This window comes from Denticeps clupeoides, chromosome 3 (genome assembly GCF_900700375.1).
Source record: "Denticeps clupeoides chromosome 3, fDenClu1.1, whole genome shotgun sequence".
Lineage (NCBI taxonomy): Eukaryota > Metazoa > Chordata > Actinopteri > Clupeiformes > Denticipitidae > Denticeps > Denticeps clupeoides.
The window spans coordinates 9,376,837-9,395,294 of NC_041709.1; the positions used below are offsets into that span (position 1 = coordinate 9,376,837).

At 45.5% G+C, this 18,458-nt stretch overlaps 1 protein-coding gene across 3 annotated transcripts; it reads left to right on the plus strand.

Moving 5' to 3' along the window:
- Positions 1 to 1,951: 1,951 nt before the first annotated feature.
- lhx2a (LIM homeobox 2a) lies at positions 1,952 to 10,126 on the plus strand. 3 transcript variants are annotated; one of them, XM_028972825.1, is made up of 6 exons: positions 1,952 to 2,307; positions 2,420 to 2,637; positions 3,384 to 3,586; positions 4,271 to 4,650; positions 7,588 to 7,793; positions 8,560 to 10,126. In XM_028972825.1, exons 2-6 carry the CDS (start codon positions 2,464 to 2,466, stop codon positions 8,848 to 8,850), a joined length of 1,254 nt encoding a protein of 417 aa, XP_028828658.1. In that variant the 5' UTR covers positions 1,952 to 2,307; positions 2,420 to 2,463; the 3' UTR covers positions 8,851 to 10,126. The 3 variants fall into 3 exon arrangements, with proteins under 3 accessions (XP_028828658.1, XP_028828660.1, XP_028828659.1); XM_028972827.1 differs by having other exon boundaries at positions 4,274 to 4,650; XM_028972826.1 differs by having other exon boundaries at positions 1,952 to 2,637.
- Positions 10,127 to 18,458: the final 8,332 nt, after the last annotated feature.

Genomic DNA, 18,458 nt, shown 5'->3' on the forward strand with positions numbered 1-18,458 from the left:
TTGTTGGAGTTGGAGCTGTTAGTTGCGAATGAATAACGCTTAAATACAAGGGTCTGTTTTCTGGCGGGAAAATCCGCTCGAGGTCGACGTTGGTTTTAAGCAGTCATGAAGTTAATACCCCACTTCCCATTGAGATCACAGATCTAATTAAGACCTTTTTCCGTTTTTTTTTTTTTAACATGGATCGGGCCTGCACGGGGTAAAAAAAAATGAGCCGATGGCACCGAGACAGTGAGACGGGGCAATTATCCCAACCCCACCCCTCCTCCTCCTCTTTCTCCTCCTCTTTTACAGGAAAGTACAATAAACTATTCTTCGGTCAAATCCTTCATTTCAGGGACGTTGGATGGGTTTTTTTTCTTATTGGCTCAAAACTTGATTCACCTTCAAACCGCGGGCTGAACTGCCATTTAACGAATGATGAAGGAAGAACGTGAATAAACGTGGGATGGGGGTGGGGGTGCAGATGTGGCGAGAGTGCGCAAATCCACGAAAACTCTGGCGGCACAAATTTGTCAGCAACAACAATAGTAATAATAAGAAATAATATTGTTCGACGCGTCACGTTAAAGGTCGTTGTTTTTTTTTTGTTAAAGGTCGTGCTATGTCGAGTGAGACCCCAACACCCCAAATAAACGCATTACACCCCGCGGGACCGGTGTGATGGCGCAGCACGACACAGACGCGTCCGTCCAGCGCGAGAACTGGACTGGAGGACAGTCCCTTTAACTCCTCTATTAACTATTCATAACGACCGATGGCTTCCGTTGTTACTACAACAATTTCGAACACGGTCAGTGAGTTGCTGATTAAAATGTGCGTCAGTAACAGGCCTCCAGAGCGTCTCCTCCGTGCGTCAGCGTGTGCCGGATTCCCTGCTTTTAATCCGGACCGAGCCAATCGTCCGAAATTGGCAAAGGCCCGGCGCGGTTCCCCCCATTGTGCGTTCTGACAGATGAGGAGGTATGGCGGGATGGAGGGAGGGATGGAGGGGAGAGGGGCGCGCCGCGCGCTCAATAGCCGTTAATTACGCGGATTAATCACAGGGCAGCGCGCGCCGGCGCGGGCGTCCCGGGCCCCCCGCGGCCGGAGGCGTTGTCGCTCTTTGTCGGAAGTTTAGTCACGGCTGTTGGGACGGAGCTGGTGCCGCATTGTGAGCCGAACCCGGGACCAGATGGCGCGGGAGGGGGGTGACGTCGCCAAAAAGGTGAGGAGGGTGACGCGCGGGCGGCGGCGGCGGCGGCGGGTCCGCTCACCTGTCACGCTGTTGTCACTTGTCACGTGGCACCGGCTCTCCGCACATGCGTCCTTCCGGAGGACGACGTGGGTGACGTCGCGCACCTCTAACCCTGAACCTCAACCTGACCCTCATCCATCACATCGGGCGTGTTTAATAAGGCTTCATTCGTTCACAATTTCGATAAAGAATAACCATTTCATTCCAAGACATCACATCGCGGAGTCACTGACTTCGAAGGGTACATTTTATTTTGTTTTAGGTACATTAATAAAATGCAAGTTGAAGGCGCAGTTTGTGCGCGAGTAGTCGGCGTAGAATTCTAAGAGAAATTGTTCTTAATTCAAACGGAGAACCGACAAAAAAAGAACAAACTACCGGACGTGTATTCTGTGGATTCTGTAAAATAAGGGTGCATTTATCTATTATAAATGCAAAGCTTCAAATCTCAAATTAAGCACTTAAAAATGTACATATTTACCGATTACGATTTTTTCATTAGGTTCTGAATATTGAAATGTTTTTTTTTTTTTTACCTAGTTGAACGAAGGTTAGAATAAAAGAACAGGGCCGACGCTCGGCGTCCGAGGTCCGCTTTAAATCGCTGCGTGACGTCGCCCCGACCAATGAGCGCGCGCGGAGGCGCCGTGACGCGCGGCTCCCCGTAGAAAAGGCGCGGAATGGAGCGCGGCTCGGTACTGGGGAGGTGGGAGTGAAGGGGCTTCGGAGGCCGCCGCGGGGAGCAGAGAGCCGGTCGCAGCCCACAGCGCGCGTTTCCACCCGGGCCCGTCGGGCAGAGACGAGCGGGGAGACACCCGGATGTACCGACTTTTTTTTTTTTCTCTCTCTCTCTCTCTCTCTTCTTTTCTTGCATCAGCATCAGCGCTCCGGCGCAGATCGTCAGTCGCGCATCGTCGTGGAGCAACTTCAGATCAGGACCGTCTCCGTGGGAATATTTTTTTTTGCGTGTGATCGGACGTGTGGTTGGCGTCATGACGGCGTTATAAGCTCCTAATGAAGCTCCGCGCGGCGGCAGATTAGGAGAGAAACTCTGGGATCCTTGTTTGTCGGTAACCCGCTTCGCTACTTTAACGCAAAAAAAAAGAAAAAAAAAGTTGTATTGCGCGGCGCGGGCCGCGTGACGGGAAAAGTTCTGAGCTTGTGACCCTGCTGTGATTTCAGGTCCGGCCCCGGTGTCGCCGCAGAACGGAACTCGGCCTCGGTGCATGGGCTGCGGGCGGATGGAGCTCTTGGCTTTCAGGGCTGAGGAGAACACGGCGATGCTCTTCCACGGCCTCCCGGGAGGCAAGATGCAGGGCATCATCGACGACATGGACCGCCGCGCGAAGGGCGACTCCGCCGCCATCAGCTCCGCCATCGACATGGGCGAGACTGAGACGGTGCGTAGGACGGGACCTGAGACGCGCCGTGGCCTGCAGGCCCTGTTCCGCCAAGTTCTCGTCAGGAATGCGCGAGGGTTTCTACAATTTCTGCCATTTCGTTTATTTGCAGTTCAGTCGAATCAAGTGCTGGCAGATAAACGCATGCAGGAAATTAATATATAATACGTTATATAATATATGTTTTAGTCACAGACGTTTAACAAAATGAAAAGTACAAACTGGAACTGTAAACAAGGTCATATTCGCTAAACATTTTTTTTCAAACAGACCATAATATATATTAAATATTAGCTTTATATATTGGTTTATTGGAACAGTAAACAAAGCCATTTTCGTTCAAAATGATTTAAACAGACCAAAATATATTTATATATAAATATAAATATTAAAAATATATTGGCCTTATATATATTGCTTTTCTGTAACATTAAACAAGGCCATATGTTATTTTACAATATTTTAATTGATGTTTTTCTATTATTTCTGAAGCGCTCGAGTGTTATTATTTAGTTCATATATTTAAATGAGCAATATTGCCGGTTCAGTATTTCAACATAGTGGATGTTTTATTAGCACAATATAAGAAACTCTTGTCGTCGGTCTGAGTATTGATTGCGTTATGCTATAATTGTCTAATGATAATAACGAACGGCGTGCGCGTCATCGTGAAGTGCAGATGAGCAGTGTGTGTGTGTGTGTGTGTGTACGCCCGCTCTGACTCCTGCACCCCCTGCTCCGCGCAGACCCTGACGTCCGTCGCCGGCGACCGGGTGGCCCTGTGCGCGGGCTGCGGCGGGAAGATCTCGGACCGCTACTACCTGCTGGCGGTGGACAAGCAGTGGCACATGCGCTGCCTGAAGTGCTGCGAGTGCAAGTTGAACCTGGAGTCCGAGCTGACGTGCTTCAGCAAGGACGGCAGCATCTACTGCAAGGAGGACTACTACAGGTACATACTCCCCGCGTACAAAAACCTAGCAGTCTATATATATGTATATATATATAGGCCTTATATATACATATATCTACACACGCACACGCACACACACACACATATATATATATATATATATATATATATATATATATATGTGTGTGTGTGTGTGTGTGTGTGTGTGTGTGTGTGTGTGTGTGTGTGTGTGTGTGTGTGTGTGTGTGTGTGTTGCGTGTGTGTGTGTATACATATATAGTAAAAGTGGAATATGTACAAGGCCATGTTAAAAAATAGTCCTTTATATATGTACACACACACACACACACACACACATATATATATATATATATATATATATATATACACACACACACACACACAAACACACACACACACACACACACGTGTATATATAGGCCTTATGTATATAGATTTTTTTTTATTGCACTTTTTTTTTTTATTGCACCTTTGATAAATGAAACAACACATCGGTATTTAGTCAGGTGCATTTTTTCTCAGGGTTAAACCGCCGACCTTTCGATAACCATTATTGTGAAATTGTACTGTAGCCTGAATTGGACGCGATTGTTTAAAAAGGACGAAAACATTGCAATAAATTACGCCGATTACTAGAACATTCGACAGAAACGTCGCGAAGCGCGCGAGTGGCTTTGTGGGTAATCGTCTGTGTTCTCCAAGCAGGAGATTTTCCGTGCAGAGATGCGCCCGGTGCCACCTCGGCATCTCCGCGTCCGAGATGGTGATGCGCGCCCGGGACCTGGTCTACCACCTCAACTGCTTCACCTGCGCCACCTGCAGCAAGGTGCTGACCACCGGCGACCACTTCGGCATGCGGGACAGCCTGGTCTACTGTCGCCTGCACTTCGAGACGCTCATCCAGGGCGAGTACCAGGCGCACTTCACCCACGCCGACGCGGCGGCCAAGGGGCTGCACGGCGCCGGCGCCGCCAACTCGCTGGGACTCCCCTACTACAACGGAGTAGCGACGGTGCAGAAGGGCCGTCCGAGGAAGAGGAAAAGCCCCGGACCCGGGGCCGAGCTGGCCGCGTACAACGCAGGTGAGGCGGTCGCCGGATCGTGGCGTGGAGGGCAGAGCGGGCGCCCTTACCTGCGTCCAGATGGCGGGGGGGGGGGGGGGGGGGGGTGGGGGGGGGGGGGGTGGGGGGGGGGGGGGGGGGGGGGTGACAGCCAGGGCTGGCAGCTTGTAGGTGGGGGGGTCGCCGCTGCCTTCAGACACTTTGACTTTTTTTGTTGCTGTTGCTCCTCTCTAAATACGTTTTTTTTTTTTGGTTGTAATTTTGCTCATTTTTACCTCAAATAACCCGCCACGCCTTGATAAAAAAAATCACAATATTTCCACAACGGCAAATACATATTTTTCGCATGTTGATCACAGAAAAAGCACTGAAAGTGAGAGTGTGTTTGAGGGCATTTCAGTGAAATTGAGAGTGTGTATGAGTATTTGTGGAAATTGCAGTGAAATAGAGAGTGTGTTTGTGGGAATTGTAGTGAAATCAAGACTGTTTGTGGGGAATTTCAGTGAAATGGAGAGTGTGTTTGAGGGAATTCTGGGAATTACAGTGAAATGGAGAGTGTGTCTGTGGATTTGTGGAAATTGCAGTGAAATGGGCAGTGTGTTTGTGGGAATTGTAGGACTTGCAGTGAAATGGGGAGTGATTTGTGGGAACTGCAGTGAAATGGCGAGTGTGTTTGAGGGAATTGTGGGACTTGCAGTGAAATGGAGAGTGTTTTTGTGGGAATTACAGTGAAATGGGGAGTGTGTTTGTGGGAATTGTGGGAATTGCAGTGATATGGGGAGTGTGTTTGTGGGAACTGTGGGAATTGCAGTGATATGGGGAGTGTGTTTGTGGGAGTTGCAGTGATATGGGGAGTGTGTTTGTGGGAACTGTGGGAATTGCAGTGATATGGGGAGTGTGTTTGTGGGAATTGTGGGAATTGCAGTGATATGGGGAGTGTGTTTGTGGGAATTGCAGTGATATGGGGAGTGTGTTTGTGGGAATTGCAGTGATATGGGGCGTGTGTTTGAGGGAATTGTGGGAATTGCAGTGATATGGGAGTGTGTTTGTGGGAATTGCAGTGATATGGGGAGTGTGTTGTGGGAACTGTGGGAATTGCAGTGATATGGGGAGTGTGTTTGTGGGAATTGTGGTAATTGCAGTGATATGGGGAGTGTGTTTGTGGGAATTGCAGTGATATGGGGAGTGTGTTTGTGGGAATTGCAGTGATATGGGGCGTGTGTTTGAGGGAATTGTGGGAATTGCAGTGATATGGGGAGTGTGTTTGTGGGAATTGCAGTGATATGGGGGGTGTTTGTGGGAACTGTGGGAATTGCAGTGATATGGGGAGTGTGTTTGTGGGAATTGCAGTGATATGGGGCGTGTGTTTGAGGGAATTGTGGGAATTGCAGTGATATGGGGAGTGTGTTTGTGGGAATTGCAGTGATATGGGGAGTGTGTTTGTGGGAATTGCAGTGATATGGGGCGTGTGTTTGAGGGAATTGTGGGAATTGCAGTGATATGGGGAGTGTGTTTGTGGGAATTGCAGTGATATGGGGAGTGTGTTTGTGGAACGACTGGTAGATGCTCCATCTGACAACTCATTTGTCGTTCCTCCGTGGCCCGTGTTCAGCCTGGTTCAGTAATTCAGTAATTTGTAATACAAATGCTATATATTTAACTTTTTAATGAACCACATCGACGTGCAGGTCACTGGGCTGTAATTCTCGGTCGCGGACTCGTTTTGAAACCATTGCTTCGCTGGACCCGCTGCTGGATCCTAAAATAAAGTTTAAAAAAGGGCGCATGCAGCGTGTCTGAGTAGAATACGGTGATAGGAGGAGACGCGCGGAAAGTGGCTCAGACGGAGGTCGTCGCTTCAGACGGACCCCCTCCCTCCCCCACCGTCACCTGTTGAGCCGCAGCTCCGTAAATCAGTGTCGCACCTGCGCGCGCCCGGAGGAGCGGAACAGTCCCCGGTGAGGATTTTAGTCCTCATAAATATCATCCTGAACCCTCGAAATAAATCGCGCAGTTAGACTACTCTGGAGGTATTTTTTATTGTTATCACTGTTAGAATTACAATTAACAATCACTATTGTTATTATTGTTTTATTTTTGTTTTGTTTTATACATGGTTCTCATATATTTTTAATTCAGTTTCGATGTTGTCAAACTAAAGAAATCGAAATTCGTTTGCATTTAAATGAATTTTTATTCGAATTAATTTTTACAAGCTCTTGGGCAACATAAAAAATTATTTTATACCTACATTTCCTTGACTAAAAGGGGGCAGTTGGGGTTACACCAATGAGTTTTAACTCGGCTTAGAGTATTTAAAACTTAGCCCACATTAATTCCTTTTGTTGTAAGTAGTTTCTGTTTTGTAGCTCTGTGGGACACCGGGAGAGAGAGAGAAAGAGAGAGAGAGAGGTTCATGGAGGTTCAAAGCATGCGGGTTCGATTTCTTTCTTTCTTTCTTTCTTTCTTTCTTTCTTTCTTTCTTTCGTTCTTTCTTTCTTTCTTTCTGATCTCTACTGCCACCTGAGGGCAAGCCTTGGCAAAAAATTAATAATAAATATTATTGTATTGTCACCCGAAGATATTTCCTTTTCTACAAAACAGACCCATCTGTGATCATGACCATAGGCTGAGACTGACCTGCAGAAAATATTTGTTCATCCACGATCACTCAGATAAACACACTTTTTATAGTCAGAAGAGGTGGTTCTGTAATAATTCAGTAGTTCAAGGCTCTAATGTCATTTGGACAACTTTCAGTCTCAGATTTATATTTTGTGGGTAAACCCATTTAATTTAAATTTGAATTTAAATGGGGTTTAAATAAGATCTCTCTATTACTGAAATAAAAATTTAATAATCTAAAATATTTGCATAAATTGAAGGCTCACCACTGTGTATAATTTGCTGTGCACATCATGAGACCTGTTACTCATGTCATGCTCTTCTATTTCACAGCCTTAACCTGTAATGAAAACGATGGCGATCACCTGGACCGGGATTCCCACTACAGTTCCAACCAGAAGTCCAAACGCATGAGGACCTCCTTCAAGCATCATCAGTTGAGGACCATGAAGTCGTATTTTGCCATAAACCACAACCCAGACGCCAAAGACCTGAAACAGCTGGCCCAGAAGACAGGTCTCACCAAACGGGTCCTCCAGGTGAGCCTTCCTGCCCTTCTGTGCTCCTGTGGTCACTGTTTGTCACCCCTTTCTTTGGTGTGAAAGGGCCCACCTGCACTGCTATCGCCATGAATACAAATTTTTCTGTATTTGCACAATACCCTTTGCCCATGTAGAGCATTAAATAGTATTTATTTATTTAGCAGATTTAAATTTTATCAGACTTCCTTACAATCAGTAGTGTCAGGGACTGTCCCCCCTGGAGCAACTCAGGGTTAAGTGTCTTGCTCAGGGACACAATGGTAGAAAGTGGGATTTGAACCTATGACTTTGTGTCTTTTCATAGGCAAATATGTATGTCTTTCTCTATAGAGAAAAGGGGAGAGAGAAATAAATAGAAATAGGGTCTTAGTAGCCTAGTGAGTTAGATTGTACAAATACAGACATACATTCCTGTGTGTGTGTGAGACATATTACATATTACTATATATACTATTTACTATAAATTGTTTTTACCCTCAAAAGATATTAGCTCAGTGGCCTGAGATGAGCAAGTGAAAAAAGATAACCAATCATGTCTCAAAAAACATATTTTAATCTACTGTTAGTAGACACAAAGAAAAAACAAAAATGATTATGTAGATAGGAACAGTTGACAGACTGTAAAAAACCCACAGATCTAATGAACAGAAACATCCCTCAGGTTTCCTTGAAGTTTTACGCTTTCATACTTTTTTCTCCCTTTTGACTGTCCTCAATCCCTCTGTTTCTAACTATGATTTTTGAATTCTTTTTTTGGGCACAGGTCTGGTTTCAGAACGCTCGTGCCAAATTCCGACGGAACCTCCTACGTCAGGAGAGCACTGGGGTGGACAAAGTGTCCGACGGGTCCACTCTGCCGGGCGGCTCTCCCTCAGGACCTCCATCGGAGCTGTCGAACGCCTCCATGAGCCCCTCCAGCACCCCCACAGCCCTCACAGATCTGACCAGCCCCTCCCTTCCCACCGTCAACCCAGTTCTGACGTCCGTGCCGGGGGGCATGGACCCTCACGACTCCATGAGCCCGTCTCAGACCACGCTCACCAGCCTGTTCTGATGGCAAAGCCCTGGCCGTCCTTTTCCTGCCAGAAGACTCGAGCTATTGTGGATCTGACACACAGCGGCGGCCATTGCGCCAGGATGCAGACCCCACGCATCCCTGGCACTGCCGAGCTCCAGACATGTACACCATGGCACATCAAGGAGCTGTTAAGCCTTACGGAGCGGGCTGCGCGGGACAAGCGAAGAGCCCGCTGGCCCCTGTGCTACTGTCACGTTTACAGGTCCTGATCGATCAGTCCCACGCGCGTCAACCCTCTACCTTCACACGCGAGATCCTCCAGATTTTCACGCAAATATCCGCCTGTGGGAACGGCGTGAAGCGGCTGTGTTGTTTGGGAAACTGTCGTGTGCCTTATCCGCATTGTAAACCATTAAAAACAGCGAGGGCCGAGAAGCCGGACCCTTCGCTATATGAAGGTATATTTTAAACAGGAGATTAAGGTTAAACAGGAGGGCAAGGTTTTAACGCTGGTGTTGAGCTCTGCCTTCACACTGAGACAAGGCATCCTAAGATACAGCAGTCACGGATGTAAAATATCGAGACGAAACGGACGGATGTCCCTCATGAGGTGGAACAGTTTTGCACTTACGTAATGCTAGCACTAGGCATGTCCGTCCCCCACACAAAACACCGTTTTTGTCTACAGTAGCTTAATATAAAAAAAAAATTTAATAACAAAAGAAGCATTATGGTGCTTTTTTTCAGCATTTTAGCACTGTCAAAAAAAAAAAAGACAAAACAACAGAGAAGCGCCATCCAACAATTTACCTCAGTCCGAAAGTCTTTAATGTGTAGTCGCTACGGTCCTGGCTCTTTGGTCCCAGGTTCTCTTTGTGGTTTTGGGAGAGTTCCCGTCACGAAAGATGTGATTGTTCTAACTCTTTACGTAATCCGCACACATTTAAAAGTCTCCGTCGTGAATCTAGCACAGGAACGGTCTTCAGATGTCACGCGAACTGCTCCTATGGAGGAGGGAGGTTTTTGTCGACAGTGGAACAAATCAGGGAATCGACTTGGGGAGAAAAACAGAGCGAACTGCACCGAGATTTATACGGATATCCGACCGGACACGAGTTTGAATCGGCGGGAAGGAGGAGAAGGACAGTGCTCTGCGTGGAGAGCTGCTCTAGTCTGGATTTTTTTTTTTTCTGTTGTCGTTTCTGTTTCTACAGTCGCACTGTTTGTCCTCCCGCTCCTGTACAGTTAGCTCAGTTTTATGTACCTAAGCTTTTGTTTCTGGTTAAATATAAAGAAAAAATGGTGAATACAACGTGACCTCTCCGAGTATTTCTTTGTGATACACAAACACACGTGTAACGCTGTAATGCAGAAGTGCTTACTCATTCACACCTGCCCCCATATGCACACACACACACATACACACACACACACACACACACACGGAAACGGCAAAGTGCAGAACCACGCTGCATAGCTGAGCCTCTGGCCTGACTCCTGCTGGCAGTCAGCAGAATCTCTCCCCATCTCGCTGTGCTGTTTGGCATTAAGCTCCGTTCCCCCCCCCCCCACGCCCAGCAGTATCCTCCTGCAACAGGACATAAGCTGCATTTTAACAGCAGAGGCTCCAGCCACACGGTCCTGATCAAAGCCCGGGGCCGGTCAAATTTCATTCAGAAGTCAGCGAGTGGCGGCTTTTCTGGTAGAAGGATCTGCCCGGAACGCGGATCATGTCAACATAAGAGGGAGCCATCTTAGACATGACCAAACTCGAAGCAATCGCCTAATGCTTTTCTTGAAAAATGAATTTAAAATTCAGATCTCGCCCTCAATCGTTCGAACTGTTCCCCAATTCCTAGAAAACGTGCACATAAAACCATTCTTTGGTGTGTGTTTAAGGAGCATGTGACGGTTTTACAGGTTGGCAGCTTGCCCGAAACTGCTGTTGTAAAATCTGTGTTTCGTAGCAGAGAACCTTCCCCCAGTGAGCCCGGGCAATATGTGTTCAATTTTCACATGGCACCAGCGACATTCGGCTCAGCTGAGTCGAATTAAGCAGGTCTGAAGAATGTCCTCTTAAAACTCATTGAAATAACTTTGGTGAAGTAAATACAAACCAAAGTATAAGCTGTCATAGTTTCTGTCCTCTTAAGTACCCTGTTACTACCAGTGCCATCCGGGGGCTGTGCGCATTATCAGTGGGGTGGGCTGGAAGTGGTGAACACACCCACTGGAAGTGAATGTGGGTTCTGGGGACTGTTAATCTGACCAACACAATCACACAGACACGCACAGGAACACAACAGGTATGCTGCTCAGCTCGGCCCTCTTGAGTGAGATGGAGATGTATGAGAAGTTTATTGACTGAGGTATGCTTTTAATAAAGGAAGAAAGTTGGGTATGTAGATAAAAGAGATTTTGTTGAACTGAGATCAAAACCCCTATACATACCCATATAAAATATATGTACTGTGCACACAGGGGGGGAAGTGACGCAGAACAACCTAGTATTGTTTATCACTAAAATGAATCAGCGTTGGTACATAGTATGGAACTAAAGCAGCTGCCTGCTAAATCTCAAATCTATTGGGACACATGCCTGAAATGAATTGGGTGAGATGTCTGTAGCAGCACCAGCAAGATGCCCCTGTGTTAGTCTGTATACACAGTGGACCGACATGTGTTCTCTGGATAGATGGATGGATGGATTGTGTAGATAGACCTGTGAATACTGTGCATTGTGCATTGTCCCTATCGCAGTGAGCCAGTCATGCATCTTTCTGCAATATGGATGCTTTATTTAGCTTTTATTTACATTTTACCACATTTAACAGACTTATCCAGAGCGACTAACAATTGGCAGTGACAGGGTCAGTCCCCCAGGAGACACTCAGGGTTAAGTGTCTTGCTGAGGGACACAATGGAAGTGAGTGGGGTTTGAACCTGTGACTTTATGGGAGCTGCTCCAAACGCTCTACATCTCTACATCCATTTGTACATACATTTGTGTACTTGAAAATGTATGACCCTGGAAAATAATCCTAGTCATTATACCACTCCTGGAAAGTGGACACATTTGGGAAAACAAAAATCCCATTCTGTCCAAAGAATAAGAGCTACTGTATTTGACAATGAGGTTGACTGAGCCCCAGGGGTCTGTCTTTAGAAATTGTCAAAGTCTGGTCTCGCTTCTTAACTCACCTACTGTTTATCGTGGGCCGTTAAAAAACGGAAGACTAGGACACGTCAGCCTCATAACGTGAGAGCCTCATCCTGCTTAACTGCTGTCAGCTCACTGCTCAAGCAGCCATCTAAATACCCACCCCTGCGGCACAGTAAAACTGGTGTATCATGCATCCACTGGCTCATCTATCACAGCGCGTTTTCCTCAGCGCCCATCAGCTGACGATTCCTACCCCTGCAGGGGCTTCAAGGTGAATAACTGTCTTCTGGCTGAAGCAGCACCACCCGAAGAGGGCCCTCTCGCTAAAGCACACCCTCCAAGCCCTGTCTGACTGCAAACCAGCAGCACGGGCATCATGAGCAGATCTGTCACGGGGGATCTCACCAATGCCTCCTCCTCGCCAGCTCTGCTTTCAGAAGACATCAGTGCAGAGGTGGTTAGGGGAGAATCGCTTGGCTCTAAAGTCCCACAGACACCCTCTGCTGAGGATGAGTTCTCTGGGTGTGGCACAGGAGTGTATTGGGGAGGGGGCTGTCAAGGGAAAATAGTCATCCGGACTCCCTGTCGGCTCACCAGGATGGCAGTTCATGAATACCGCAGGACATTCTTCTGTTCTGAGGCCTCAGGTGTCCTGGACATGACCATATGTTGTTTTAGAAAGGAAGGGTGGGCTGAGGGGGCATATGATGCCTAAGGGACGTACAGTACACAAAGGAATATATTATGAGCAACCAACCAGACCTTGGAATGTTGATGAACAGCTACTAAGTGTATCAGAAAGTGTGATTGAGATGAAAACCCTTGGAAGCAAACCATACCATAGAGTGACAGTCAAGTCTGGACCACTATTCTGTGATGTGGTCAGTACAATTTTTTTGGGGTCATCATGGAACACAAACTCATTTTCAGCTGTTCTGGTTACAACCATAGCATGAGATGACTCAGATTGGTCAAGGAGTTCAACATCCATTTCGTAGTTAGGCCATTATTATAGGCTCGGGAAAGTCACAGCTTGGAGAGGCACTTGGGCACGCTTTGTTTATTTTTGCACTGGCATTCCCCAATCAACACCAAAATGAATGTGGTCCCAGTCCCTGGTTTATGGGGTGGTAATGGAGATTTAGAGGATGGCATCTGTATTAGTCACAGTCTCTGGTAATTCTTTTTCAGCTTTGCCTATGTAAACAATTACGTGGGAAAAAATTAGAGTTTTAGCAGTTGTGCCAAATGTACAAAACAGCTCCAGAATCAACTGTCTTTATGGTGTGTTAATGGAAGCCTATAGCTGGTTCAAATAAAGTTTTTTTCCTCTCCATGTGGGTCTCGGAACAACTCAAAACATATCTGGAAGCACCTCCAAACCAAACACACAAAGCCTCTGCTGAAATAAAAAGAAATATATATGGTGATAATTAACAAGCAGGCTCTGTTTGGTTTGGACAGTGGTTCTGAGGGCTTTGGTCCATTAAATTGTTGAAATAGGATGGAAAGTGACACTTCCCACATCAAACTAATCTTCTGTGGTCTATTGTAACAGTATATGGGATCATGCTTTGTGTTCAGATGTATTTGATTTTGAACCACTTTTATGGTCTGCCATGTCTAAAAATACAAGTAATCTATGGTCACATACTTGAGATGTAATTAAACCTGCTCTTCACATAGCCTTACCAAAAGTCTTTTTGTGCATACATTACCGGTGAGTGGTACAAATGGCCTTAAGAAAGAAAGGATGCTCCAGCAAACAGATGTTTGTTCAATGACTTGAAATCAAGATAAAAATGCTGAAACAAAGGTTATTATTTACAACAACTGTGCATTGATTTGCAGTGACTCTTCACTCTGTGGGCACATGTGGACCCAAATATTGTAGAAGAGGTTGTCACACCAGTAAAACCTGGTGTGAAATTAATAGGAATCTGAGTTTCTATCGCTTATAATGGATCCCACTACAGAAGTACACTGTTTTTTGTTAAAATATGTCAAAGATTAAAAAAGCGCTAATTAAATGCCAAGAGAAGACTATGCTGGACTGAAGCCCATACTTTGGGCTGAGCTCATGTAGGCTCCCCTATGGCCATACTGGTCCAGATCCTGCAGTAATCTGCCAGCGCTAGGTGCTAAAACTAGCCTCCGGGGAAACCAAATGTGCAGCCCATATGTACGACTCAAGTCTGAAATAAAGGTTTGAGATGATGGTTATAACAGTGAGAATGGAGATTCTCAACACACACAGACCACCATGTGGAAGCAGTGGAGGCAATAAACTTTAACATTCAGTATTACAGCCTATTTTGTCCATTTGAATTTTCATCTGCACAATGTTTCTGCTTAGCCTCCACTCATTAGCCGCTGTCATCATAGGGTTTACACGCAGCTGCTGATTTCTTATTGTGCCGTTTACACAGAAGGAAATTGCTCAAACCGGGTTGTTAAATTCATATTTAAAATCTAAGATTATGATTATGGACACCAGTGCCCTTTTTTAGCTGAGACAAAGTGACTGTTTGTTTGTAGAGAGCCATCTTTTTTTAAAGGGTGACTATAGCAGTAATCGCCTCTGATCATAACAGACCATCAAAATGTGCCACGGACTTTCCTGTTTCAGGTTATGGGGAGTAATCCTCCAGGGCTGGCGCTTTGATCTGGAAGCAAGCCACACATTTAAGCAGACACCTACAGTCCAACTATTAGGTTTGAAGTCTGTAAGGCCTGTGCCTGGTTAATGGCTTTTTTAGAACAACATATTCCTCAGAAAAGTTCTATTCTGCCAGATGGCCTCTTGTCATCAACATTAAACAAAATACAGTACAAAACCATGTAACATGCTAGATGTGCAACATAAATATTTCAGGCAGGAGCATGCCTAAAATGCATTTTTCTGCGTTCACTATAAGGTGTTATTTTTATTCAAATAATAATAATATGAAATTCTTGCAGGTAACACTTAAGGACTGGATTTGGTACATTTTAATTCCCTAGGACCATCCCAGTCCAAAATACATTGCATTTCATGTATCACAGCATGTTCTGAAGTAAAGAATGAGCTCAATCAATTTGAAACTGTAAAATGTAAAAACATGTCTATCAATGACACAGCCAGAGTATTGGAAATGCCACATGACTTCATTCCCTCTCCAGACAGACACAGAGACCCTGAATGCAGAATGTGCCTCAGGACAGTCTGTAGAAGGTGCCCATAAGCAGTTTACAGAGTTGGGAGATGGCCCCCTGTGCGAAAGGCCACGGACGGAGTAATTAAAGCCACTGGCCCAGCTGACTGCATTAATTGAGGACTTGAGTTTAATGCATAATGAAACTGTGTTATGCAGATATGGCTGTCCAGTGGCCATTGCCCTGTCATTTAGTGCAGATTAAGATGCCCTGTCCCCAAGCCCCGAGGTTCCCTCTGACCCGGGCAGCTAATTAAACGCTCAGTTTAGGTGGACGTGTCTGGCCTTCTGCAGCCAAACATGTGTGAGGGGCCTTACAATCACTGACTTACACGACGGAATTAGAACGATAAATTGCTTTTTGACATGCAGCCAAAGGTTCTCAATTCTCTGCTGTCACATCAATGGCAAACTAGCCTGGGACAGATTTTCTCTACGGCCAAGTCAGGCCTGACCCCAAGGAGTGGGATGGAGTCTTATTAGCAGCTATTAAGCCTAATTAGGAGAATGAGTGCCTTCAGCAGGGGTCCATTCACAAAGACTGTCTGAAATCAAACAGTCCATTATTTGAGTGAGGGCATCTCAGATCAGGAGAATTTAATGCAAATGCACACACATACAAACACAAACACATACGTCACATAGGTCAGTAAAGACATTCAAATACAGACAAGGCAACATTTACACTTAAATTTACAGCTTTTATCAGACACCCTTATCCAGAGCGACTTACAATCAGTAGTTACAGGGACAGTCCCCCTGGAGCAACTTAGGGTTAAGTGTCTTGCTCAGGGACACAATGGTAGTAAGTGGGATTTGAACCTGGGTCTTCTGGTTCATAGGCGAGTGTCTTACCCACTAAGCTACTATTAATCCTCACATAAACTATCGACCCTACTGATTGCATTGTACATTCCATCTTCATCTATCAGAAGCATTCCTGTCAATGATCCAATACTGCATGAACTCATGGCGCCATAGTAATGTATTTGTATGCATTTGTGCGCATATTGTAAGGTTCTAATTGCTTTGCCACCCACAGATAACAATAGCCAGCAGGGAAAGCAAGAACTAAGCATTCGTTTACCTCCTTCTTAAAGGAAAAGTCAGGAATATGATAAAGGTTGCAATCACTAGCAAGGCCATTCATTTTGTGTTCCTGGGTAGAAGCATAACTGATTTACCCAGCATGCCTACGTGGATCCTATGACACCAGCACTTAATCAGACCTCGGTCACCATTATAAATCAGTTGAACCAGCGACATGTGAACTTTACAGTGGGCAAGCTTTAAAGGCCACAGGTATGCTGCCTTGCTTCTTCCTCTTGCACTGTGATTGCACCAGTGTGGTGCTTACAACAGCATAATCAAGGCAAACTAGAGAAACATAAGAGACCGTTCCACAAATGTCTTTTAATTGCTAATTGGATTGTTCTTGTTTAGATGAACTCTTGATCATTTCCGGAATGATCAAGCACTTCTTAACCATTTACTTCCAAAAAGAAAGAAGACATGCGGTGCTTACGTTACATGGTGCTGGCGAATGTGCCTCCTGCACTAAGGAACATGTTCTAAGGCTCTGCAGCATTTCAGGTTTGAGCGGCATGGCTCTTCATTGACACAGATCTGACAATGAAAGCTCCCAGACCCACAGCTGTGCATCACCTTCAATGCAGCATTTAGACCCCCCCCCCCCCCTTTCTCTTTTTCTTTTGCTCCATCGGCCCTCTCCTACTTGTCCCTGCTCCCCCACTTTCTCTTTTAGTTCCCTGTCTTCCTCTTCTCTGGCTAACCACCCCTCCTTTTTTGGCACCCCACTCGCTGCCCCCCTGCATCTCTTTGTGTCCCATCTCCTGCCCCATTCCCGATCCTCTCCCTTCCTCTCTGCACATCTCCTTTACCCCCACCTCCCTCTCTTTCAGGCCTGACCCACTCCCATGAACCTGTCACTCACCAGGTGAAGCGAAACCCATCTGAAAGGGCCTCTGCGGGGCCGAGCCCTGGGCCCTTAAATGACCGACGCAGTGGAATGCCCAGAGCCCAGGGATTGTTCCCTACTGCCCCCACTCCATTGCTCCAGTTCACTAAGATGATGCAAGAGGCGCCCCTAACAACCCCAGAAAGGGTCTGGTGAATAGACAAGCCTGTTCACCTTTATTCACAATAAAATACTCAGTGTACTCTTGTACAAGGAAGCACACAATAAAAGGAGAAGCTTTTAATTCATGGCCCTTTTCCCTCTCCCACCCCCTCTATTAGAGGAATCTTCACCATTGTGGGCAGCTATCAAGTTTGGGTAAAGGGAACAGCGCCACTCCCGTGTATCGTCAATGGGCTAGGCTTTGCTGAACTGAACAAAGATTGTATCCTTTCTGCTGTCTGATGGAGCGACCACAGAGTGTGCTCACATCCACAGATGGCTGGCTGTGACAGGTTCTTGCTTAATTTCCCTTTGTAATGGTGGAAGCCACTAGGAAAAACGTAGTCTATCAGTTCCACATTTGCATATGAGTAAATGATTGTAATACTGAAGTTAGGTTTAAATGATGTCTTTAAGCATTGCTGCCTGATTGTATTAAGCCCAGTTATTATCCCAGTGACAGAAAAAACCTTATGGGTAGAGCCTAGAGTTAAACTAAATTTCAATTTCCATTATTGGTTTGTCATTTGAACACATAACATAGATGACTCTTAAAAAATTAATTTAATGTATGATAGTCAACAGAAGGTTATGCCCTCAGGGAAATTGGCTTTGAATTTGAAATATGCCTCTGAAATTCACATCCAAATAATTTGTTTTATTTTTCTGCATGATCAGCATGTTGCATTGTTAATTGTTTACCTCATGAATATTCTTTTGCTGAGACATGCTGATTATTAATTAAGAAAGGCCCCAAAAAGTTGTTGGGTCTTTCTTGCATTAGTTTATGTGCATACTGCTTTTATTTTTCCCAGTTGTTGGGGGGGGGGGGTCCTACAATAACTTAGAATCTGGGGCTCCTTCCTGTTTGGTGTGTCAGCAGAGAATCAGAGAGTCAGGCATGTAATAAGAACCAAGAATATATGGGCAAACAAAACATTTTCATTAACATATAACATTTATAGGATGCACTTTTAATGAACTTGCATAATAAATCAAAGGAGGATTTAATGTCTCAGAAGAGTGAGGTAGTTAATGCTCATTTATGAATATTTTCAAAGTTTTCTATAGTAGCATCAGCAATCTATATGCCCTGTACATAGAGTAACTGTATGTGATAATGAAAGAAAAAGAGAGAATAGACAAA